The 25,600-nt window shown below is 54.2% G+C and overlaps 1 protein-coding gene and 1 long non-coding RNA gene across 3 annotated transcripts; one reads left to right on the top strand and one right to left on the bottom strand.

Moving 5' to 3' along the window:
• Positions 1-35: 35 nt before the first annotated feature.
• On the top strand, positions 36-15,542 carry LOC135185113 (uncharacterized). 2 transcript variants are annotated; one of them, XR_010306356.1, is made up of 3 exons: positions 36-174; positions 14,595-14,767; positions 15,410-15,542. It is a non-coding gene; the product is annotated as an uncharacterized LOC135185113 (long non-coding RNA). The 2 variants fall into 2 exon arrangements; XR_010306355.1 differs by having other exon boundaries at positions 36-191.
• IRF1 (interferon regulatory factor 1) lies at positions 13,661-23,904 on the bottom strand. The gene is made up of 10 exons (XM_064161504.1): positions 23,758-23,904; positions 21,354-21,445; positions 19,399-19,498; positions 19,016-19,192; positions 17,656-17,705; positions 17,398-17,533; positions 16,974-17,099; positions 15,932-15,975; positions 15,230-15,365; positions 13,661-14,747 (listed from the first exon to the last, which is right to left on the bottom strand). The coding sequence occupies exons 2-10, from the start codon at positions 21,438-21,440 to the stop codon at positions 14,647-14,649; spliced, it is 957 nt and encodes a 318-aa protein (XP_064017574.1). The 5' UTR covers positions 21,441-21,445; positions 23,758-23,904; the 3' UTR covers positions 13,661-14,646.
• Positions 23,905-25,600: the final 1,696 nt, after the last annotated feature.

The following is a 25,600-nucleotide window of genomic DNA, read 5'->3' as shown; positions in this document are numbered from 1 at the left end:
GCTCAATTTGAATGTTATAACCAGCAGGAGCAGAGCAGGGATCACTCCCCTTGCCCTGGCTACTGCTGAAGCCACATCTTGAATGCTGCCTTCAGTTTTGGGACTCTCATTCCTAGAGGGACATTGAGAGGCTGGAGCGAGTCCAGAGAAGGGCAGTGGAGCAGCAGGCTGCAGGTATCACAGTATCACAGGTAGGCATGGTGAAGCTGGGTGTGAGCCAGCAATGTGCTCTTGCAGCCCTGAAGGCAAACCATATCCTGGGCTGCATCAAACGCTGTGTGGCCAGCAGGCCAATAGGTGCTTCTGCCACTGTGCTCTGGTGAGACCTCACCTGCAGGGCTGTGCCCAGCTCTGGGGCCCCCGGCACAGGAAGGACATGGACCTGATGGAGTGGGTTTGAAGGAGGCCATGAAGAGGATGGTCCTGGAGCACCTCTCCAAAGAGGACAGGCTGAGGGAGTTGGGGCTGCTCAGTCTGGAGGAGAGAAGGCTCCAGGGAGACCTTAGAGCTGCATTTCAGTACCTGAAGGGGACCTACAGGAAGGCTGGGGAGGGGCTGCTTAGAAGAGCCTGTGGTGATAGGATGAGTGGCAGTGGTTTGAAAGTGGATCAGGGCAGATTTAGATGTGGCTTTTCACAACGAGGGTGCTGAGACACCAGAACAGATTGCCCCCAGGTGTGGTGGAGGCTCCATCCCTGGACACATTCAGGGTCAAACCCGATGCAGCCCCTGAGCAGCCTGCTCTAGCTGGGGCAGCCCCTGTGGACCACAGAGTGGGCTGGACAAGCCCTTCAAGGGTCCCTTCCAGCCCACCGTAGAAAGAAGGTGGTTCAGACTCCATCTGCCTTGGCTCTGCAAGCACTTTTCCCTCCCCCCAAGCACAAGAGGGAGTTTTCAGCCCCGGGCTCTCAAGCAGCCGCACAGGGCACACCCTGATTTATGCCTTAGCCACCAGGAAGGGCTGAAGCTGTGTTTGTCACCTCGCAGCTGCCGACGGTTGCTCCAGCATGTGAAATATTTCATGCCTGACACCTCGGCTCAGGAAACGGTGGTTTGCTCAGCAGAGGTGCAGGAGGCAGCAAGCTGTTAGCAAGTGCAGCGCTGGCCCTTCTCGTAGCTGCTGCTTGGCTTGCTGAGCTGGGTGTGCAGAGCAGAGAGCTGGCCCGGGCTCTGCAGGGGGACAAAGGTGTCACCCAGCTGGCACACGCAGGCTTGGGGCAGCTGCAGCAGGTGCCCAGGGGTGTTGCTGGGGGGGGTTGACACCTTGGTGAGTTTGCTCTCCTGCAGAGCTGGGCTGGTGCCCTGGCAGACCTCGGTGGCTGAGGTTCCTCAGACTCAAGGTGCCTGAGGTTTGCTGAAGCACAGCGAGGTCACTGTGAAACTGTGCCACCGAGGCGGCTGCAGCAGCTCTGTGGAGCAAGGTGAAGTCAGTCTGCTCCCAGGTCCTCACCACGAAGGCAGGAGGTGGTCACAGGGCTGTGCTGAGAGGATGCTGTGCCCATCCTGTGGGTGGGAGGGCAGCAGTGGCTGCCCTGCTCCATCCCCTGACTTTAAGGAGAGAGCCACGTTAAAGACAACATCTGGGTCCTCTGTCTCCTAGCTCACCAGGTTCTCCACTGAAAGCAAGGAGAAACAAGCTGGATGACCAGCACCTTCCTCCTCACCTTCACAAGGGTCATGTGAGGAGGTCGTGGCAATGATGGAGCAGCTCCCTCCAGCCAAGGGTCCCAGGGAGCCTGGGGCACAGCCTCGATGCTCCCATGCCTTAATTGGCTGCAGAGACCTTCTCATTTCTAAAGCACTTGGTGTGGGGCTGGTGAGCCCCAGCCAGGCTTTGAATGCTCCCAGGGATTGAGGCACCTACCATGTCCCTGGGCAACATGGGCCAGCATCTCACCACCCTCAGTGTAAAGAATTCCTTCCTTCTGTCCAGCCTGGTAGCATTTTGAACAGCAGCTGGGAAGCAGCTGGCCCTTGTGAAACGCTTGCAGCTCTCCTGGTTCAGTTCATGTTCTGTAGGTGCTTTTGGTAGGGCTCAGAGGCAGTTGCTGGTTGCTGGTGTGAGCTTGGCGGATGTTATGCATTAGCAGACATGAGCTACAGGAGACTTCTTGGTGTGATTCAGCTTCTGCTCTGGTTTTGGCACCCACCCCAAGGCGATGCAGCCTTCACATGAACTTTAGGCAAATGAAGCTGAGCTTAGCTGTGGACTCAGCCTGCACTGGGTGAGCTGGCACCTTGCTGTGAGGTGAGGATGGGAGGCAAGTGGGGACCTGCATCATTCACACTGGGGCAGGTCACCTTGGTACAGGCTGGGAAAGCCTCTCTGTGGGCATACAGCACCAGCAAGTAGAACCACTGAATTGTTTGGGATGGAAAAGCCCTCCAAGATCATAGAGTCCAACCCTACTATGGCCACTCAGCTATGTCCCCACGTGCCATGGCCACACCTTTCTTGAACACCTCCAGGGATGAGGACTCCACTGCCTCCCTGGGCAGCCTCTGTCAATGCCTGACCACTCTTCCAGCAAACAAAGCTTTCCTCATCTCCAGCTTTACCCTGCCTGGTGCAATTTCAGGCCATCTCATTCTATCAGCTGATACTAGGTGCTTCACATGGAGCTGCAGGAACTCTGGTGAGGCTCTGCCAAAGCTGGTGGCAAAGGAGTGCTCGGGGCAGGAATGGGAGCTGCTAAGTAGAGCACTGAATGATTATTTCTGGGTCATGCAGATGAACGTGACTGTGAGCAATGCCACTGGAAACCTATGCCATGTCCTTCCAGAATTTTCTGAAAACACCCAAAAATCCAGCTACAAAGCTGGGAACAGGCCAGCATAGTCCTAGAACTGGGCTGAATGAGGCAGCAGTGTGCCCAGGTGGGCAGCAGAGCCAGTGGCATCCTGGGCTGGCTCAGGAGCAGTGTGGGCAGCAGGACAAGGGAGGTTCTTCTGCCCCTGTGCTCAGCACTGCTCAGGCCACACCTTGAGTGCTGTGTCCAGTTCTGGGCCCCTCAATTCAAGAGAGATGTGGAGGTGCTGGAAGGTGTTAAGAGAAGGGCAGCAAGGCTGGGGAGGAGCCTGGAGCAGAGCCCTGTGAGGAGAGGCTGAGGGAGCTGGGGGTGTGCAGCCTGCAGCAGAGGAGGCTCAGGGCAGACCTCATTGCTGCCTGCAGGGAGGCTGTAGCCAGGTGGGGTTGGGCTCTTCTGCCAGGCAAGCAGCAATAGAACAAGGGGACACAGCCTCAAGCTGTGCCAGGGGAGGTCTAGGCTGGATGTTAGGAGGAAGTTGTCAGAGAGAGTGATTTGCATTGGAATGGGCTGCCCAGGGAGGTGGTGGAGTGGCTGTGCCTGGAGGTGTTGAAGCCAAGCCTGGCTGGGGCACTAAGTGCCATGATCTGGTTGGTTGGGCAGGGCTGGGTGCTATGTTGGGCTGGATGAGCTTGGAGGTCTCTTCTAACGTGGCTGATGCTATGACTCTATGAGCTTTAAAGGTCTCTTTCCCCCCCAGACCAGTCTGTGACTCTGTGAAATGTTTTCCTGCTCTGCAGATCCTGAACTGGGTCCAGTTGGGGTCTGTCTGGGCTTGGTCTGGGGTTTGGTGTTTACTGGCCCTGCTTGCAAGCAGTGACTGTGCACGATGCTGGATTTGCTCTGGGCCAGGGCCAGCAGCCTCGTGCTGCTTTCCATCCTTCATTTCCTTGTCCTGTCGCTGCCAAACCACCTCTTGCTTTCAAAGGAGCAAAACCTCGGCCTGCCCTCTGCTTGCACAGAGCTCCCCAGCCCATTAGCTCCTGCTCCTCCCAGCAGAACCTGGCTCCTAACCACTCCCTTGCTTATGGTTTTGGGGCTTTTTGTGTTTTGGCCATTGTTCTGTGCAAACAAAGTCTTTCCCTTTCCCAGGGCTTGGCGAGGCAGCTGCTTCTGCTCAGGCAGTCTTGTGAAGCTGCTGAGCTTGAATTCCCCTGGAAGATGCCCAGAAGCTGCTGCTCACATCTCGGCTCTCCTCAGCGCTGCTCTGTTCCGTGGTCCCATGCCCGCGGCTGAGCAATGGGGATGAAGCACAGCGAGCAGCACCTCTGGGCTGAGGTGAGACCTTGCCCATCCCAAAACAGCTTCTGAGCTCATCTGGGGCACCTCACGTGCCAGCAGCCTGCTCACCCAATCCCAGCATGGTGAGGCTTGGAAGGGAGCTCTGGAGGTTGTCCAGTCCAGCTCCCCTGCAAAAGCAGGGCACACACAGCAGCTTGCTCAGGATCACAGTGGCTTGGGAGGGGGAGAAGCTTTCCAGAGGAGGAGACTTCACAACCTCTCTGGATAGCCTACTCCAGGGCTCCAGCACTCTTAAACCAAAGAAGTTTCTCCTCCTGCTGGGTTCCAGTTTGTGCCTGCTGCCCCTTGTCCTGTCCCTAGGCACCACTGATGATGGGGATGATCTGGATGATCTGGGAGGTCTCTTCCAACCTGGTTGATTCTAGGATTCTATGATCCTCTTGCCCCCTACCCTTTATCTCTTGCTGAGCATTGCTCAGATCCCCTCTGGGGCTGCTCTTCTGCAGGCTCAGCAGCCTCAGGGCTCTCAGCCTTTGCTCCCCACAGAGATGCTCCAGGCCCCTCAGCATCCTCACAGCCTCTGCTGATCTCCCTCCCACAGTTTCCTGTCTCTTTTGACTAGGGAGCCCAGATCTGGACCCAGTACTAGGGCAGAGTAGAAGAGGAGAATCTTCCTGGCTCTGGTCACACTCCTCTTGGTGCACCCTCTACTCCTTGCTGGTTTTTGGCACCTGGGTAGCTGCTGGTGAGCTGTCAGAGGCAGGGCTGTGCTGCATGGGCTGTGACAGCATCTCCCCCCTGATGTCCCTTGCTGGTGGCCCCGGTGGCAGGTGACAGCCATGCCCATGCTGTCTCGGTACCCACTGTCAGGCTTTTGAAGGGCTTCAGGGTGATGATTCTGTGTGACTTTGGAGTGTAATGGCTGGGGTTGGACCATCCTGGAGATGAAGCAGCTGAGGAGAGCCCAATCACTTGTGCTGGCAGCTAGAGAGCAGGGAGGGAGGCTGGGGCTGCTTTCCCATCCGCTCCTTGCAGATTGGGTTCCTTATTCCTGGAAACCTCCTGCTGTTTTGCAATGCCTGCTCCATCCACACTGGTGCCTAGCAGAAGGGATGGTTAACTGCCTGCTCTTCATGCAGAAGCAGGCTCTGCTATCTTCTCACACCCAGGTTCCAGTCCATGGTGGGTTTGGATGGGTGAGTGATGAGATCTGCCTCCTATGCCCGCTCCCTGACCCTCATCACTTCCTGGCCCCATAGCTACAGATCCTTCTGGCTACTCCATCCTGCTTGGCACTTCTGTCATGCTGTCTGTCATTTGGTGGCTCTTCACCTTGGTCAGGGAGGCAGTTAGTGGAAAGAGAGAAAGATTGTCCATGCCTGGCAGTCCTCAGGCTTTCATACTGTGGGGGGACACCTCTGCTTACCTCCAGCTGGTGGCCAAGAACCTCTGCCAGCAGCATGAGCAGGTTTTATAGGGCTTTAGATGATTTATGGCTTCTGCTGCCTTGGGTTGATGTGGCCTGTGAGCACTCATCTTGGTGGCACTGCAGTCCATGCTCTTCTCTGGACTCAAAAGGATCATGAGAAGCTCTCCCTGTGAAAGAGCTCCTGGTGGAGCTGTGCTAGGGTAGCAAGCCTGAGCTGAACGTGGCAGGGAACCAATCCAGCTGAATTTGCATCCTAATGCTATCAGAACAGATAAGAGCAAGGGTTAGAAGGGGTGACACAGCCAAGAGGTAGCTAGAGGCCACAGCCATGCTGACCTCTTTTATCATTGCCCTGTTTTCCTGCGTGCGTGGGAGGGCTGGGAGGGGACAGGGGTGAGTTTAAGAGCAGAAGTATTGAAGGGGGTGGAAAAATGTGGGAGGAATGGTGTGGTCAGCAGGAGCAGGGAGGTCATTCTTCCCCTGGACTCTGCACTGCTTAGACCACACCTTGAGTACTGTGTTCAGTTCTGGGCCCCCCAGTTTAGGAGGGACATTGAGATGCTTGAGCGTGTCCAGAGAAGGGCAACGAGGCTGGGGAGAGGCCTTGAGCACAGCCCTACGAGGAGAGGCTGAGGGAGCTGGGATTGGTTAGCCTGGAGAAGAGGAGGCTCAGGGGAGACCTTATTGCTGTCTGCAAGTACCTGAGGGGAGGTTGTGGCCAGGAGGAGGTTGCTCTCTTCTCTCAGGTGGCCAGCACCAGAACAAGAGGACACAGCCTCAGGCTGTGCCAGGGGAGATTTAGGCTGGAGGTGAGGAGAAAGTTCTTCACTGAGAGAGTCATTGGACACTGGAATGGGCTGCCCGGGGAGGTGGTGGAGTCGCCGTCCCTGGAGCTGTTCAAGGCAGGACTGGACGTGGTACTTGGTGCCATGGTCTGGCCTTGAGCTCTGTGGTGAAAAGTTGGACTTGATGATCTGTGAGGTCTCTTCCAACCCTGATGATACTGTGAGAAGGAACTCTGAAGTGTGGCACTGCAGTGGAAGAGGGTATGGAGTGGAGTGGAGGGCTGCCCAGGGAGGTGGTGGAGGCACCGTCCCTGGGGGTCTTCAAGAAAAGCCTGGATGAGACACTTAGTGCCATGGTCTGGTTGACTGGATAGGGCTGGGTGCTAGGTTGGACTGGATGATCTTGGAGGTCTCTTCCAACCTGGTTGATTCTATGATAACACACAACTCAGATACAACTAGCCCAGGAAAATACGACTGACTTCCCTTTCTAGGGAAGCTTTCTCCTCAGCTGAGCTCTAAAACTCACTTTTCACTTCTTCCCTCGCTCCTCCAAAGCCTCTGGGACCTGCTTCTGTCCTGCAGAAGTTTCTTGCGTTGTGTGTGTGGCCTTGGGGTGCCAGAGAGAAGGAAGGACCCAGCAGAGAAGGCAGGCAGGCAGGCCAGGACGCTGGCTGCTATCTGAGCAGCAGTTTGCCTTTGCACCACAAACAAAGGCTGCGCTCCGTCTGGCAGCTGTAAATCCATACCTTTGCTCTGCAGCACTGCTCTCCATCCCAGGTGTGACACCATAAATCAGGTGACTGCTTGGAAATGTGTCCAGCTATCAGGATTCGTGGCAAACAAAGGTGAGATGGTAATTGCTGGCTCTGCCCGGCGGGCAAAGCTCACCCAAGGGGCTGCTTGCTCTGGGCAGCCACCAGCTAAAGGCTACTCGAGTGCAGCCTGGAGCTGCTCGTGTTCCTCCTGGTGGGGTTGTTCTGGTTGGGAAAGGCTTCTTCTCAGATCACCAATGAGCAATGTGCTGAGAGAAGCACAGAGGAGGAAGGCTGCCTTAACAATCCCTTTGGACAAAGCTCAGGGGAAAAGCAACAGCTCTTTGTTTCTAAGAGGGTGCCCAGAAAAAGCTTCAGTTAACCTATCTGTGACAGCCTCAGCAGCAGGAGGGAGGTCCTTCTGCCCCTGTGCTCAGCACTGCTCAGGCCACACCTTGAGTGCTGTGTTCAGTTCTGGGCTTCTCTGTTCAAGAGAGATGTTGAGGTGCTGGAAGGTGTCCAGAGAAGGGCAGCAAGGCTGGGGAGGGGCCTGGAGCACAGCCCTGTGAGGAGAGGCTGAGGGAGCTGGGGGGGTGCAGCCTGCAGCAGAGGAGGCTCAGGGCAGAGCTCATTGCTGTCTGCAGCTCCCTGCAGGGAGGCTGTAGCCAGGTGGGGTTGGGCTCTGCTGCCAGGCAAGCAGCAATAGAACAAGGGGACACAGCCTCAAGCTGTGCCAGGGGAGGTCTAGGCTGGCTGTGAGGAGGAAGTTGTTGGCAGAGAGAGTGATTGGCATTGGAATGGGCTGCCCAGGGAGGTGGTGGAGTTGCTGTGGCTGGAGGTGTTGAAGCCAAGCCTGGCTGAGGCACTTAGTGCCAGGGTCTGGTTGATTGGCCAGGGCTGGGTGCTAGGTTGGGCTGGATGAGCTTGGAGGTCTCTTCCAGCCTGGTTGATTCTATGAGGCCTTGAGGAACTTGCTCTAGTGGAAGGTGTCCCTGCTCATGACAGCAGGGGTTGAAACTAGAGGTCTCTTCCAACCCAAACCACTCTATGAATCCTCATCCTCATCTCTGGGCATGAACCAAGGTTTTCTGCCACTTTGCTGTAGCCACCTGAGTCACTGTAGAACTCTCCCAGGCTCAGGTGATGGGACTGTTTCTGAGGCTGTCCTGCTCTTTTCAGGAGGCTTTGCCCTGCTGGCACCCTGAAGCTCTGAGTGGGATTGTTTTGAAGCAGTTTCCACCTTTGCAAGTAACCTGCAGCCAGGGATGGTTTAAGGGTGGTGTGAGTGATGGAGAGCTCTGCTCAAGCAACCTGCCAAGCCCACAGAATAGCTCCATCTGTGTTCCCCACGTAACCTAGGACTCCTTTGTGCTTCCCACCACAGAGAGGGGATCTCTCTTTACTTTTGCAGTTGCATTGGCTGCAGTTCTCTCTCGTGGCAGAAGAGCGAGCCACAAACCCTGCTTTGACTGCTTTGGCAGGGGTGAGCTCTCTCCAGTGACCTGCTCTCCTGGTGTGTGATTACTTCCCAGCTCAAGGTAGCTGTGAGCATGCTGAAGGAGAAAATGACTCTTTCTCCAGCCCAGGAAAGCCAGCTGAAGTTTGTGTGTGTGAAGAGCAAGTCGAGAAGAACCCAGTGTCAAGGTTTTACAGCTGTTCTCATTGCAGGATCTTTGTCCTTGTGATGCTCCTCTGGGTACAAGCAGCCTGCAGATCACCTTAGTGTGCACTTGGAGAAGCATCACAGAGCTACAGAATGCTTTAGGTTGGAAGGGATGTTTAAAGGTCATCTAATCCAGCTCCCTACTGAACCAGGTTCACCCAGAGCAGGTTGCTCCTACAAATGTCAATCTCACCTGCCTCAAAGGTGGCTGAGGAGACAGCTGGGGACCAGCACAGCAGCCTTTGGGGTTCAGGAGGGGTTTGACAGGTCACATCCCTCCACAAAATCCCAGCACAGTAAGGATTGGACCTCTGGAGATCATCCAGTCCAACCCTCACTGTCAAAGCAGGGCACCCACAGCAGCTTGCCCAGCAGCACAACGGCATGGGGGAGTTGGAAGCACAACCTCTCTGGGCAGCCTGCTCCAGGGCTCCAGCATCCTCACACCAAACAAGTTTCACCTCCTGTTTAGATTGAAACTGCTGGGTTCTAGTTTGTGCCCACTGCCCCTTCTCCTGTTGTTGGACACCACTGAGAAGAGTCTGGCCCCATCCTCCTGTCCTCCACAGCTCCTTTATCTCTCGTTGAGCACTAATCAGATCCCCTCTGAAGCTGCTCTTCTCCAGGCTCAACAGCCCTAGAGCTGCAGAGCTCCACCCTGTTGGGTTTGGGGTTTTTTCCCTCTTCCAAAGATTTCAAAACAACAAAACCAACTACCTGAAGGGAGGCTGTAGCCAGGTGGGGTTGGGCTCTGCTGCCAGGCAACCAGCAGCAGAACAAGGGGACACAGTCTCAAGTTGTGCCAGGGGAGGTCTAGGCTGGCTGTTGTTAGGAAGTTGTTGTCAGAGAGAGTGATTGGCATTGGAATGGGCTGCCCAGGGAGGTGGTAGAGTTGAAGTGCCTGGAGGTGTTGAAGCCAAGCCTGGCTGGGGCACTTAGTGCCATGGTCTGGTTGGTTGGCCAGGGCTGGGTGCTAGGTTGGGCTGGATGAGCTTGGAGCTCTCTTCCAACCTGTTTGATTCTGTGATTCAACAACAAAACATTGTGAACATGGCTGTTATTTACCCAGTGGAGCAACTGGACAACTTCCACCCCATCATGGGAACTTCTCACTGCCAAAACACCTCATGTGCAGTTGGTCATTCAGGGAGAAGCATAGAATGGTTTGGATTGGAGGGGACCTTAAAGATCATCCAGTTCCAAGCCCCTGCCATGGGCAGGGATGCTCTCCACTAGGGCAGGGATGCTTTCTACTACATCAGGCTGCCCAAGGCTCCACCCAACTTAGCCTTGCACACTTACAGGGAAGTACCTTGGCAGAGGATGAAGGAAAGCATCCCCTCTGCCTTGGTAAAAAGAAAGTTGGGAGTGTGTCTGTGGTCCCTGGGAGTGTGTCTGTGGTCCCTGGGTGTGAAGCACTAGCTGCTGGCTTCTGCTGTCCTCACATCTTGGTCAAACCTGTGATCTGAAGACTTTGAGTGCTGGGCTTTTGGTGTCTGAGCATAAAAAGGAGCCCGTTCCTGACAGCCAATGCATGAATGGACAACTTCAGCTCTGCCTTATTTTTAGCACCCTTTGCATCACAGAAAATCTCTCTTCTAACCACTCCCTCCCCACCATGTGTGACCAAACTGCAGCAGTTCCTAAACAACCCCCATTTCCTCTGGTTATGTCAGTGACACTCAGATGATGTCCCTTCCTGGGGGTTCAGAGGTGCCTCTAAAGCCACCAGCCCTCTGCTTGCCCCCTGGCTCCCACTGGTCAGGGCACAGAGCTGAGCTGGTGAGGGGTTTCTTGGCTCAGGCACAAGATGCTCCTGTGTTGGGTAGCTCTGCAGGGTTTTGCCTGGCTGCCATCTGAGGCAGCTGTGGTACCTGGTGGGACTGTTGCTGGAGAGGATTCTGCCCCTCTGCTCTGGTCTGTTGAGAACCCTCCTGCAGTGCTGGGGCCAGCTCTGGGACCCACAGCACAGACAGGGACCTGTTGGAATGGGACCAGAGGAGGCCACAGCAGTACTGGAAGGGCTCTGCTGTGAGGCCAGGCTGAGAGAGTTGAGCTTGGACAAGAGAAGGCTTCAGGGAGACCTTCTGGTGGCCTTGCAGTGTTTCAAGGGCTGAGCAGAAAGCTGGGGACAGGCTTTTGAGCAGGACCTGTTGTGCCAGCACAGAGGGTGATGGTTTGAAGTGAAAGAGGAAGATCCAGCTTAGGTATTAGAAAGAAATGATCCTCACTGAGGGTGGTGAGAGCCTGTCCCAGGTTGCCCAGAGAGGTGGGAGCTGCCCCATCCCTGGGACCATTCCAGGTCAGGTTGTTTGGGGCTGTGAGCAACCTGCTGTAGTTGCAGATGTCCCTGCTGATTGCAGGGCTGGGTGGGACTGGATGATCTCTAAAGGTCCTTTTACACCCAAAGCATTCTGTGATTCCATGATCATAGCCTGGGTTGAGGAACCCCAGGCCAGATACTGTGCCAGGGAGTGTGACTGTTGAGAAGGAGGACAGCAAGGTCATTGCCACTCACACAGAGCCAGGATGAGGCTGTAAGAAGCTGCTGAGTGGCTGGTGCCACCTGGAAGGGTGCTGTCTACACCCACTTTGGCTTGTCTGGGTGACAGAGCCAGTTAATGACTAACAGGCACTGCCACAGCCCAGCCTCTCCCTCCCTCCCGGGGCTGCCCATCCACCTTGCTGTGCCTACCCGAGTGTGATTTGGATGGATGCTTTGAGACCTACCACCAGCACCTGCTTCCTACAGCACTTCTTTTTCCCTTCTTGCCTTGGAAAGCCCCAGATCTGTCCCCGTGTGCCTGCAGCCTGAGTCACAGCAGAGCCTGTGCCAAAGGCAGCAGGAGATGTCCGCTCTGTTTCAGCCCTTTGGGCTTGGTCTTCCTCTGCTGCAGCCTGATTCTCTCTTCTGTCTACCCTCCTTCAGGGAGTGAAATTGTTCCCCAAGGGCCTCCCCAGCACAGCTTTGTTCTGCTCAGGGATTTTCCAGCCAGTGTCAGATGCTGGTGGCTGCAGCTGGGGACGCATTGAGTCAGCCACATTTGGCTCTCGTCTCCCACCCCAGACAATGCAGTAACATCTGGAGTGTGGCCAGGGCAGGGCAAGGAAGCTGGTGCAGTGTTTAGAAAACAAGTCTGGTGAGGAGCAGCTGAGGGAGCTGGGAGTGTTCAGCCTGGAGGAGGCTGAGAGGAGACCTCGTTGCTCTCTGCAGCTCCCTGAAAGGAGGCTGGAGCCAGGTGAGGGCTGGTTTCCTCCCAGGGAACAAACAATAGGACAAGAGGAAGCAGCTTCAAGATGCACCAGGGGAGGTCTAGGCTGGACATGAGGAATAATTTCTTCCCCCAAAAGGGTGGTCAAGGCCTGGCCCAGGGTGGAGTCCCCATCCCTGGAGGAGTTTCAAAGCTGTGTAGATGTGGTGCTGAGGTGACCTGGCAGTGCTGGGTTAATGCTTGAACTCTCTGAACCAAAACTACTCTATGATTCTCTGCCAGACCTTTCCAGCCTGGAAGCATGCAGAGGCAAACCAGCATCAACCCCAGCCTGCTCTCCCCTCACATTCTGAATTGGGCAGGAGCTTTCTCCTTTGGCAAGAGTCCTTTAGCTGGGTCTGCATTGCTGGTCTTGCAGTTGATGGTGCTGCTGCTAAGGACACCCATAGCAGGATGTGGTTGGGGTGGGGTTTAATGCCATAACCTTCTTGACAGTGAGGGTGCTGAGACACTGGCACAGGTTGCCCAGGGAGGTTGTAGATGCTTCCTCTCTGGACATGTTCAAGGCCAGGTTGGATGAAGCCTTGAACAACTTGGTTTACAGGAAGATGTCCTTGCCCACAGCATGAGAGCTGGAGCTGGATAATCTTCAAGGTCCCTTCCAACTCAACCCATTCTATGACTCTATGAACCTGTACCCCTGCTTTGCAGATAATGGCAATACAAAGCAACTACCCACCATGCACACAGCACCTGGGCTTCCCTTCCTTGGCAAGGCCAAGTGCAGGGTTCTGCCACAATAACCCCAAGCAGCACTACAGGCTGGGGACAGAGTGGCTGAGAGCAGCCAGGAGAGGGCCCTGGGGGTGATGGTAGAGAGTAGCTGAAGATGAGCCAGCAGTGTGCCCAGGTGGGCAGCAGAGCCAATGGCATCCTGGGCTGGCTGAGGAGCAGTGTGGGCAGCAGGACAAGGGAGGTTCTTGTGCCCCTGTGCTCAGCACTGCTTAGGCCAGCCCTGGAGTGCTGTGTCCAGTTCTGGGCTCCTCAATTCAAGAGAGATGTTGCAGTACTGAAAGGTGTTGAGAGAAGGGCAGCAAGGCTGGGGAGGGGCCTGGAGCACAGCCCTGTGAGGAGAGGCTGAGGGAGCTGGGGGGGTGCAGCCTGCAGCAGAGGAGGCTCAGGGCAGAGCTCATTGCTGTCTGCAGCTGCCTGAAGGGAGGCTGTAGCCAGGTGGGGTTGGGCTCTTCTGCCAGGGAGCCAGCAGCAGAACAAGGGGACACAGCCTCAAGTTGTGGTGGGGGAGGTCTAGGCTGGATGTTAGGAGGAAGTTGTTGTCAGAGAGAGTGATTGGCATTGGAATGGGCTGCCCAGGGAGGTGGTGGAGTGGCTGTGCCTGGAGGTGTTGAAGCCAAGCCTGGCTGGGGCACTTAGTGCCATGGTCTGGTTGGTTGGACAGGGCTGGGTGCTAGGTTGGGCTGGATGAGCTTGGAGGTCTCTTCCAACCTGTTTGATTCTATGATTCCCAGGATAAGCAGAATTCCACCCATCAACTGCACTGGGAAGAAGTGTGTGTGTGTGTGTGTGTGTGTGTGTGTGTGTGTGTGTGTGTGAGATAAAAGGGGAGCAAACTGTACTACATTCCTTATGCTTTCATGACTCATCAAAAAACCCCTCCAAGCCTCTCTGTCAGCAAACACATCTGTTTGGGTGTTTTCAAGGAAGCTGGAAGGCATTCCTGGAGCTCTCCCATGAGAAAAAGTAAACATGTCATATACAAAAGGCTTTTATTAAACCAAATATACAAGTTATGTACAAAAATAAAATGTACAAGAAAATAAGTCTGTTACAGCTTAGTGATTTTGATTCTTGTATCTTACACAGCAAGTAGGACCTCTTCCACCCTGCCCCCCCCCTCCCACCCAGGCTTGGCTCTGTGGGTGATACAGTTTGATGGGTACAGTACTGTGGGTGTCCTGGCAGTGTGAGGAAGGGTCTCAACAACCAAAAAAAAAAGGCAGGGTATAAATAGAGAGAGCTCTGCCCCCATCAGTGCAAAAATGGTGTCATGCAGCAGCTCTTCAGCTAGCAGAAGGCAAGAGACATGGCAAGTCCAGGAGAGGCTAAGTGTGCCAGGGGGAAGCAAAGCCTAAACTTAATTTTCACATTTCCTTGGTCTAAAGTATTTACAGGGCTTGAAGTTGGAAGCTGAGCTAAGTGATGGAGTAAATCAAAGGAGAGAGGGCCAGTTAGTGCAATTTTCCTAAGTGTAAGATAGTCATGAAGCAAAACATCACCAGTGTTGCACAGGTAAGCAGCAACCAGAACTAACAGACACTCCTCTAGAGGCAGTGCCTCTCCCAAGCACCCCGTGGGTAAAGTGCTCATCACATCTTGCACGAGGAGGACAAGGAGGCTCCGTCCTCCTCCTCAGCTCTCTGGCACACGATGCCATCCAGCAGCACCCCACCGGGTCAGAGCCCAGCGACAACCTCCCAGCGAGAACTTCACCTCTGCAGCGGTGACAAGGTGCAGCTCGAGCATCTTCAGTGTCAGGAGTCCTGCTAGTGAGATGGGAGTCCTTGTCTGGATTCATGATGGAGTTTTTCCTCTTGCTAACCTTTCCAGGCCTTGGAGTTAAACGGAACAGAAAGCTACTTTCTTCCTTCAGTCAGTAACAAACCATTTCTTCCATTCTCTTCAGGCTTCTCCAAGAAGAAATGCTACCTAAGAGCAGTTCATGGCTGGAGGAAGCTTTACAAGCCACAGGGAATGACCTGCATGCTAGGTCTCACTGTCTCCAGCCAGGAGAAGTCCAGGATGTTTTTCTGGTCCAGGAGCCTGAACTCCAGCTCTCCTAGACAAAAGAAAACAAAAGTGAGTACTGAAGCACAGCAGCAGGAGCAAAAGGTGGGGGGGGGAGAGGAGGGGGAATGGGGTGTGTATGTGTTTGCAGAGACATAAATACAGCCAAAACATGAAAGGCTCCTCAGATGTGAGTAAATACCTTAGACTAATATTGTACTTAAATGCTCTAAACATTATTCCACTGTCCCACTTCAGCCATTGCTAATGGCAATTCTTCAGTGGCTTTGCAGGGAGCTCCTGAAAGCTGGCAGAGCTTCCACGTGTGTAACCCTAAGCCCAATCTGCAGCAGACTTACTGGAGGCATTTTTCTCCTCTTCTTTTTATGACACACAAATTTGTTCCAGCATTCAGCAGGCTTGGAAATCTCAGAATACAGGGATGTGGGAATCCCTCAGTTTGCTTTGCTCCCTCCAAATGCAGATCCCTTTGCATCACCAAGAGGTGTAACTGAGTGAGAGCTGAGCCTGTACCTGAAGTTGTGTCGATCTCCCCATCCTGCTCCTTGTAGCTGTAGGTGCTGCACATGCTCTGTGTGCCCAGCTCGTTGATGAGGAAGCCTTTCCCCCCAACACTGGTGGCATGCCAGTCTTGGGCTGGCTCAAGCAGCTGTAAGAGAAGAGAAGGTTTAAAACTCCTTCTGCATTTTGCAGGTGCAACATTTTCTTCCTTTCCCTTCACCAGGGACTGGTAAGCAAGAAAATTTGATTTTCTTATGCTAGCTTTCATCTAATCCCCAGTTAAGGCTAATATAAAAAGGGAGGGGGCTGGAGCACTTCTGGTGATTAAAGTCTTATCAGTGACATGTGTGGCACGTCTGGAACCACAGATTAAGCACCACTAGACTTGTCAGTGGTGAAGAGAAGGGCAAAATGAAACAGCCTGGAGAACCTCTGAAGGCTCTAATCCGACCACCTCTGCTGCCAGCAGCACTCAATAGCTTTCTCTTTCACGTGAAGAGTATTTCCATGGCTCTGTCCTCTCCAGCTCTTGCTTGCACAGCAGCCTTCTCTTGATATTTCATTCTTTGGGCTCCCTCATTAATTAAGGGTTTTGGCTGCCAGGAGTGTGTGTTCAGTTCCTATCAGACTGGAGGAGATGGCTGCTTCCCTTCCTCTCCTGGTGCAAACAGCCCTTTGGGTCAGTTTCATTCTGACCAGAAGAGCTGGGTTTACCTTTAAGATCTCCGATTTCATTTCCTCCTCATCTTCATCTGTGACTGTTTTGTAAGCACATGAAAGAGAAGAAAGAGGGGAGAGATGTCAGCTTTCTGCACACTGACCCTCACACCTTTGCTTCTTCACCACACAACCTGCTTCACCTTCTCTCATCACACCCACCACTACCTTTTGCTTCCCCTCTCTGGGTGACACCAAGAAGGAGCTCATGGGTTTGAGGTGAGGAGGTCCAGAAGCAGCTCAGTGCCCCAGACACCCTCATCCTGGATGCAGTTCTGACACCTCTCCAAAACTCAAACCAGAGCTCTCTTGGCTACATCCATGGGAATTGCTCCTTTTCCCCCCTGGGAAGTGTGGTCACGTCCACTGTCACTGCTGCATCCAACTCTGTCCTGCTTCTGGCATGGCCTCCTTCCAGCTGCCTTGGGAACCCCCGGTCCCACCTTCCTAGCTCAGAAGTTTCTCCTCTGCATGGGCTGACCTGTCTGGGCCATCACACTGAGTCTGCAAGCTGAAGCTTGCCCCTTGGCCCATATCTGCAAAGTCAAGTGGTGGTTCAAAGCCTTTCACCCATCAGCAACTACTCAGAAGCACGGAATGGTTTGGGTGGGAAGAGAGACCCTTGAAGGTCATCTAGTCCAACCCCTCTGCTGTCAGCAGGGACATCTGTATCTAGAGCAAGCTGCTCAGAGCCCCAAACAACTTTACTTGGAATGGTTTCAGGGATGAGGCACCTCCCACCTCTCTGGGCAACTTGCATCTTCATTGTCAAGTTTTTCTTCCTTACATCCAGTCTGAGCCCTCCCTTCTTTTAGTTTAAAACTCATCACCCTTTGTCCTGTCCTGCCACTTCCTCCTGCAGGTGGCATGTGCTCATCTCCAACACGGCCAGGTTGCAGTTTGGTAGCTCCAGTAGCCCAAACCCATCAGTCCCTGGTTGACTTTCTATGAAACAACTGTTGTTTCTCCTGCTGCCTTGCCTCCAACCTGCCTCCAGCAGACAGATGAAAGATCAGGCTAGGATAAAAGAAATGCTCACCTTCTGAGGATGAAGCCAGAGGGGACACCTGGAGCTGGTAGAGGTCATTGGTGCTGTCAGCCATGGTGATTTCCATCGATGGCCTCCACTCAGTCAAGGAGCCACTCACCTCACATGAGGAGAGGTCTAGGGGATGAATCAGGAGCAGTTGGCACTCACAGCAGAGACACAACCACCTCTATCTCCTCCCTTCCTGACTGATGGCCCAGCCCCAAGAGAATCACAGAGTCAGTCAGGGTTGGAAGGGACCACAAGCATCACCTAGTTCCCACCCCCCTGCCATGGGCAGGGACACCCTACCCTAGATCTGGCTGCCCAGGGCCTCATCCAGCCTGAGCCTGTTTGTCTTTTGGCACCCAGACTGTGGCTTTAGCACCAGCAAAGCTTTTCCCTCCTGCTCAAAGAGCTAAAGCCCACGTCTCACCTAAGCTGATAGACGGGCTATCAACCTCCACTTCCTGTCCCGTGTAGTTGTGAACAGTGTAGCTGCTGTGGTCATCTGGCAGAGAAGTGTTGGTTAGTCCTTCTGCTGACTCCTCTATCTTTGTATCTTCATGCAGCTACAAAAATAAGGGGAAAGTATGAAAGGCTTCTTAGAACACAGCAGTTCCCACGCAAGAAAACGTCAGCGTGAAAACCACCCAGACCTCCAGCTTCTTCAGCTGCCTCTGCAGGCACTTACCTTTCTCTTGCTCCTGCTTCTTGCTTCTCTTGAAGACTTTGACTTCCTTTCTGTTAAATAAGAGCAGTGTGAGAAAGTGCTGTGGAGCCGAGAATGAGCTCCTGCACCTTTGAGACCTGCTCAGCAAGCTCTGCCACCACTGTCAGCAGCAGCTGAGTCCTGGTCACCTTCTTTTGGGGCTGGTCAGTCTGGAGAAGAGGAGGCTCCCAGGTCACCTTATTGTGGCCTTTAAGTATCTGAAGGGGGCCTACAAAAAGGCTGGGGAGAGACAGGACTAGGGGGAGTGGAATGAAGCTGGAGATAGGTAGGTTCAGGCTGGACATGAGGAGGAAGTTGTTGAGCATGAGAGTGGTGAGAGGCTGGAATGGGTTGCTCAGGGAGGTGGTTGAGGTCCCAACCCTGGAGGTGTTTAAGGCCAGGCTGGATGCAGCTCTGGCCAGGCTGACCTAGGGTAGGGTGTCCCTGGCTATGGCAGGGGGGTTGGAATTAGATGATCCTTGTGGTCCCTTCCTACCCTGACTGATTCTGTGGTTCTGATGATGCCCTCAGGCACATTTGATGAATTTGGGCTAAAACGAAGAGCAGACTAAGAGGGGCTATTACCAGAGCTGCTCAGCATCCAAAGTGCTGAGGGCAAGAGGATGGGACCAGACTCCTGTCAGTGGTGCCCAGGGACAGGACAAGGGGCACTGGGCACAAACTGGAACCCAGTTTGCTCTTCTCACTTGCTTACTGGGATAGGACAAGGAGCAATGGCTAGAAGCTGCAGCACAGGAGATTCCACCTCAACACAAGGGGGAACTTCTTTACTGTAAGGGTCCCAGAGCCCTGGAACAGGCTCCTCAGCGAGGTTGTGAAGTCTCCTTCTCTGAAGCCTTTCCAGGCGTGTGTGGATGCTTTCCTGTGTGACCTGAACTAGATTGTATGGCCCTACTCTGGCACAGGGGTTGGACTCAACGATCTCTTTGGGTCCCTTCCAAACCCTGACATCCTGTGAGCCTGTGATCCCAGGAGGTTCTAGCTAAACATAGGTAAGAATTTCACTGTGAGGGTGCTGGAGCCCTGGAGCAGGCTGCAGAGCCTCCTTTTCTGGAGATATTCCAAACCCACCTCCACAATGCAATCCTGGGCAAGCTGCTGTGGGTGACCTTGCTTTAGCTGGAGGGTTGGACTGGATGATGTTCAGAGGTCCCTTCCAAACCCCACCATGCTGTGAACCCTTTGTTCCCAATGTCAATAATCAGTGACTAACCCCAGCAGCACCAGCGCTGCCCAGGGGGTCTGTTACACCTCTGCCTACGCGAAGCAGGAAACTGAAGCTGAGCTTAAGTGCAGCAGAAGCAGCTGCATAACCTCTCACCTTTCTTCTGAGCCTTTGTCAAGGGTGGCAGCATCCTGTACACCCTGACAGCACTGGAGCCTTTGTTGATGCTTTTATCCTTCACCTCTTCGATGTCAGGCAGCGAGTTCATGGCGCAGCGGAAGTTTGCCTTCCAGGTTTTGGGATCGGGATCCTTCTCCCCTACTTTGTATCGTCCTATGAACAAGAGATGAAGTGAGCCTTCAGGCTTCTCAGTGCTAGGTCTTACCACCCAGAAAAATCAGTTTTCTCTTTCTTCTGGCCGATATAGTAGTGGTTAATGCAATGACCAGAGTGCAAGTCAGGCCAAGAAAATGCCTTGAGATGTTCAGGCCTGAGATCTTCTGAGAGGGATGGAAATGTAAAAGCCCCCCCACACACACCTGTATGAATGGCCCAGCTCCTGAAAAGGCAGGCATCCTTCTCCATGTCCCAGCCATGCTTAGCTGCATGTTTCCACGGGATCTGGAATATCCTCTTATCCTGAAGTTAAACCAGGAGAGATGTGAATTAAACAAGACGCATCCCATGCAGGTTTGGAAGGGTGGATTGAATCAAAGGGATCTCAGCAGCAGCTCAGAAAGGTTTGTAAACCCTTTGGTGGATTGAGTCAAAGGGATCTCAGCAGCAGCAGCTCAGAAAGGTTTGTAAACCCTTTGGTGGATTGAGTCAAAGGGATCTCAGCAGCAGCTCGGAAAGGTTTGTAAACCCTTTGGTGGATTGAGTCAAAGGGATCTCAGCAGCAGCTCAGAAAGGTTTGTAAACCCTTTGGTGGATTGAGTCAAAGGGATCTCAGCAGCAGCTCAGAAAGGTTTGTAAACCCTTTGGTGGATTGAGTCAAAGGGATCTCAGCAGCAGCTCAGAAAGGTTTGTAAACCCTTTGGTGGATTGAGTCAAAGGGATCTCAGCAGCAGCTCAGAAAGGTTTGTAAACCCTTTGGTGGATTGAGTCAAAGGGATCTCAGTAGCAGCTCAGAAAGGTTTGTAAACCCTTTGGTGGATTGAATCAAAGGGATCTCAGCAGCAGCTCAGAAAGGTTTGTAAACCCTTTGGTGGATTGAATCAAAGGGATCTCAGTAGCAGCTCAGAAAGGTTTGTAAACCCTTTGCTCTGTATCTCCACAGAATCAGTTGCTGGTTTGAGTTGGAAGGGACCTTTCAAAGCCAAGTAATCCAACACCCCTGCAGCAAGCCAGGGACATCTCCAACTACATCAGCTTCCTCAGGACAGTCTGACTTGGCCTATCTCCAGGGATGGGGCTGCAACCACATCCCTGGGCAACCTCCTCCAGCACCTTGCCTAAGGTGCATTGTTCCATCCATTCGAAACAAGGTATGTAAGGCTTGTTATGATGCTTGATAATGGAAAACAAATCAGCACAGGGTAGAGTAAAAGTAAGCAATATTGGCAATTTTGCCCCAAAATCATCCAGGTACATTGAATTTCACCTATTAGCATGTCATAAACTATCATGTATTCTAGCTGCACTGCAGGAGAGAATCACTCTTTGAAGGGATCATAGTCCATAAAAGCATAGAATCATGGAATGCCAGCTTGGAGGGGACCCCAGGAATCATCTCCTCTAACCTTTCTAGGTGACAGTGTGGTTGAAATGAGTTGACCCAACTCTCTGTCCAGCTGAGTCTTGAAACTGTCCAGTGTAGAGGAATCCACTGCTTCCATTGGGAGATGATTCCAATGACTGTTCTCATAGGGAAACCTTTTCATGCCCTAGCTTAAATATCATATTGAGATGGATGTGGAGCCTTCAGAGAAAGACACCTGGTGCAACAAGCCCAGTGATCTCACCTTGTGCTGCTCCATGTACAGGGATGTACCATCAGGACCAGAAAATAGTGTTTGTTTCAGGCTAGACCTTAAAACTGGAAGAAACTCCAAGTGTAACAGCAGCTACTCAGCTGGGACAAGAGGTGACCCCACTCAACTGGGCTGGAGAAGTAAAGAAGGTGTTGGAGTTTCCTTGGTTCTCCATCATGCTGAAATTGCCTTTTTATTTACACCTCCTGGGAGCCTCCCCAGGAGAAAAAAATATGGAGATGGTCTACTCTGTAGCAAGCAGAGCTACCTCTGCTGAAAACAAAGCCAGCTGGTTTTAAAACATAATGGTTGCCTGGAAGGATGGCCCTGCTTGCTGCAGGGAGGCTGAACTAGATGGCCTCCAAAGGACCCTTCCAACCCCAACCTATCTGTGATCCTAAGTTTTCTCCATGTCCTCCTTTCCTTTGTGAGCTTGGGCTTATGTTTAGCATTATCTAAAGTTGGTTAATGAGACAGAATAATAATAACCATTATAATAATAGAAATTAATGTCCCCTCACCTTGTTAATCCATATCAGCCCAGGGATTTGGTTGGAATTGATCTGCATTTCCAGCCAGGGCCTCATGCGCATTCTTGACACTGGCATCTTGTCTGTGAAGGAAGGAAGAGGTCAGTGACACCTCAGCACTACTTTAACCACCCTGAAGTGCCCCCCACCTCCCCCCTGCACTGTGGGTGTTATCACCCAAACGATGTCACCAAACTATTTCCAGGCTCTGGAGACAAGGAAGGGACTGGAACATCTCTCATGAGGTAAGGCTGGGAGCGCTGGGGGCTGTCTGGCTCGGAGAAGAGGAGGCCGAGTGGGGATCTTATTAATGCTTACTATCTAAGGGGTAGGTGTCAGGAAGGTGGAGCCAGACTCTTCTCAGTGGTCCCCAGTGAGAGGACAAGAGCTAACGAGCACAAACTCGAACCTAAGAAGTTTCATCTAAGCACGAAAAGGAACTTCGGTGCTTTGAGAACGGTGGAGCCCTGGAGCAGGCTGCCCAGAGAGGCAGTGGAGTCTCCTTGGCTGGAGTCATTCAGAGCCTGTCTGGCCACCATCCTGTGCAACCTGCTCTGCGTAACCCTGCTCTAGCAGGAGAGTTGGACTAGATGACCTCCTCCAGGGGTTCCTTCCAACCCCTACCACTCTACAGTTCTGTGATCATAGAATCAACCAGATTGGAAGAGACCTCCAAGATCATCCAGCCCAACCTAGCACCCAGCCCTAGCCAGTCAACCAGACCATGGCACTAAGTGCCCCAGCCAGGCTTGGCTTCAACACCTCCAGCCACAGCAACTTCACCACCTCCCTGGGCAGCCCATTCCAATGCCAGTCACTCTCTCTGTGAAGAACTCCCTCCTAACATCCAGCCTATACTTCCCACGGCACAACTTTAGACCATGTCCCCTTGTTCTATTGCTGGTTGTCTGGCAGAAGAGACCAACCCCGTCTGGCTACAGCCTCCCTGCAGGTAGTTGTTTCATCTTTCCTTTAGACTCCATTTTCTTTTTGTTATGATTAGTAGTACTAAATGATCTGAATGCTCTTTCAGTCTCTCCTACCCGCTTCTAGATGGCAGGGGAGCAGTCCAAACGTGGAGGTGCTTGGGTTGTGACCACCTGCTGGTAGGTGCTCGACTGCGGGGGAAGCTTTGTAGGGGGGGCAGGACGACCCAGGAAGGTCACAGTATCACCAAGGTTGGAAGAGACCTCACAGATCATCAAGTCCAACCCTTTACCACAGAGCTCAAGGCTAGACCATGGCACCAAGTGCCACGTCCAATCCTGCCTTCAACAGCTCCAGGGACGGCGACTCCACCACCTCCCCGGGCAGCCCATTCCAGAGTGAAATGCTACACTGGCAAGCTGTGTGACCCTGAAACTGCTGCTTTATTACCTATGAAATATTACAGTGGCTAGAGGAGATCTCTTACGATGGACTACAGGTCTAGAGTGAAGGCAGAATGGATCTAGTAAACTACACAGAGTCCACTCAGCCTTATCATAGCCACTGGTGAGATCATGCAGCAGATGCTCCTGGACTTCATTCCAAGCACATGATGACAAAGTGGCAGTCAGGAACGTTCAAACTTGGATTTACTAAAGGGACATCAAGCTTGGTCCCTGACCCCCACCCGCAAAGACCCACTGTGGTGTTGCTGGCTGCGGGACACACACCCCCCTCCCCCCCGCACTGTGTTAGCACAAAGACCCTCTAACTGCTCAGTCGCTTTCTTAGAAGTTTACTGTTGATGGAACTGTGCAAAAGTGAGGGGACCCCCGGCCCTGCCGCAGAGGGGGAGCCCCAAGTGGCAATGCCCCCGGTCCCGGCAGGGCAGCACCGCGGCGGAGCCGGCGCGGCCCTCCCAGCCCTTCCTCTGCAGAAGTAATTTCCTGTTTGCGAGCTTGTTGTGTTTTGGGTTGGTTGGTCTCCCTCTTTTTTTCCCAAGGCAAACAGGCCACGATTCCCAAACCAGCCTCAGCAACGCGGAACGGCGGCAGGACGAGGGTCGGGAGCCAGCCCGGCCCGGGGAGCAGCAGCAGGAGGAGGAAAGCAGCCAGGACTTGTTCCCGCAGCACGCCGCGGCATCTAGCCTCGGGGCTCGGCGCTGGCATCCGCTCAAGAGCGGAGCGAAGCCTTCGGCTGAACCCGCAGAGCCGCAGCCGCGCCCGGACATGCCCAGCCCCGCGATGAGGCGAGAGGACAGTCCAACCCAGCTGGCCTGGCTCGGTACAAGAGGACGGGAGTCCATCGGGATGCCCACCCGACGGCTGACAGCGCTCTCAAAGCAGCTCCCGACGAGCAGCGCCGCGCACCACGAAGCCCGTCCTATAAACCCTGCGATCTGCTTCGCTCGCTGCCGTGCAAAGCAAGAGATGAGCTCAGCGATGGGACGGGGCGCACCATGACCCACCTGGCTGTGCCGTGCAGTGCCGAGCCGCGCAAGTCTGTGCAGCAGTGAGCCGAGTCGAGGCAAACACAGCGCAGGCACCAGCGCCCGCTGCCCGCCAGCCCTCCTCTGCCGCCCGCGGGGCCGCGCTCTCGGGTATAACGCGGCGGCGCCCGGGATTCCCCGCCGCCCGCGGCCCGCCGCGCTGCAGCCAATCAGCGCCGCGCACAGCCCAGGCGGCGCTCCCCATTGGGCGCCCGCCCGGCAGGCATCACTTCGGGGAAATCACGCTGTTGGAGCGCCAGCCGCCGGGGGGGCAGCGCCGCCCCCCGCCAGGCGGGGCGCTGGAGCGGGGCAGGGCTGCGACCGGCCCCGCCGAGCCAGGCGGTCCCTGTCCCATCCAGAGGGACAGGCCCTGTCCCACCCAGGCAGCCTGACCCTGACCCACTGAGACAGACAGCCCGTGCCGCACCGAAAGATCCAGCCTTAGTCCCATGGGGGAAAGCCAGCCCCTGTCTCCACCAAGAAACCCAACCTTCACGCCGTGGTGGTGGTATTCGGCCCCCTGTCTCCATGGAGGACACTTGTCCGACTGAGAGATCCAGCCTTGATCCCAGGGAGGGACCATGCCCCTGTCCTCCCACCGAGGCATCCATACTCTGTCCCCATGGAGGGATGTAACCCCTCTCCCACCAAGGAATCCAGCCCCTGACCCACCAAGGGACCCATCCCTCATTCCCCAGAGGAAACTTGCACCCCTCCATCCTCATGGAGACCTCCAGCCCCCATCCCACTGCGGGATGCAGCCTCTGTTCCACCGAGGGGCTCGGCCCAGCCCACGCTCTCCCTGCGCAGCCTCTGTTCCCACACATCCCAGGCTTTGTGACAGCCACAGGCACCCTCACAAACTGGGAAAGGAACTGAATGAAAGGCAGGGTCTAGATAAGGTTATTTGGAGCCAGGCGGGAGCTGGGCCAGCAGCTGGGCTGCTTCCACTCAGCTCACTCCTGAAGTGCTGAGTGACCAGCCCAGGTGCCCCTGAGTGCTGCTGGGGAGCTCTGGGTTGGCACCAGCTCCAAAGGGCACAGTTTTGCCGTCGACAGCAGAACTCATGAACAGGAAAGGCCAAAATCTGCACACAGGTTTGGTTCTTTGGCGTTGACAGTTTGGGGAAGGGATGCAGTAGGACCTGGAGCGATAGGGACGGTCCTGGGTGGTAGAAAGGAGGTCGGTAGGAAAGGAAAATAGGTGCAGCTTGTGAGCGAGGGTCCGGAAGCATCTCCTCCGTGCTTGTGCTCTCAGGCAAGGGCTGTGCGTTCCAGGGCTGAGCATTCGCTCAGCGGCGGCTGGTGGAGTCAGCAGAGCAATTCTTGTGTGCATCACAGAGCACCTAAGCGGGGGGACCAGTGTGTGACAGAGGTCCTCACCTGCCCTCCAGACCACTTTCCTGGTGAGAAATGATACTCTGCCCTTGCTTTGCAGCCTCAACACTCGAACCTCGACTGGTTTTGGGGCTTTCCTCCATAAAGCTCCCAGCGGAGGTCCAGTCCCGTCCCAGCCACTTCACAGCGGGGGTTGGAGTCTTGCAGACGCGGGCATTTCACAGCGGTGCAGCAGCTGGTAGTGAGAGTTAGCCTGCATGAACATCCCCGGCCAGCAAAAGGTGGGAGTCAGAGCAACCCAAAGCGTGCTGCAAAGCCAGGGAGTGCTTTTCTTCTACTGCCGAAAAGCCTCGGGAGTTCTTTCCCGCTGGCTCTGGATGATGGTGAGATTAGATTTGCACCCACTGTCTTTGAAGTACCTTCACCAGGAAGGTGAGGAGTCCTGACCCTAAATTTCCACTTCTTTCCTCTGCTTTAGACCCACT

Source organism: Pogoniulus pusillus, chromosome 22, assembly GCF_015220805.1.
Source record: "Pogoniulus pusillus isolate bPogPus1 chromosome 22, bPogPus1.pri, whole genome shotgun sequence".
In the NCBI taxonomy this organism is placed as follows: Eukaryota; Metazoa; Chordata; class Aves; order Piciformes; family Lybiidae; genus Pogoniulus; species Pogoniulus pusillus.
This window is presented reverse-complemented; position numbering and strand designations above follow the sequence as displayed.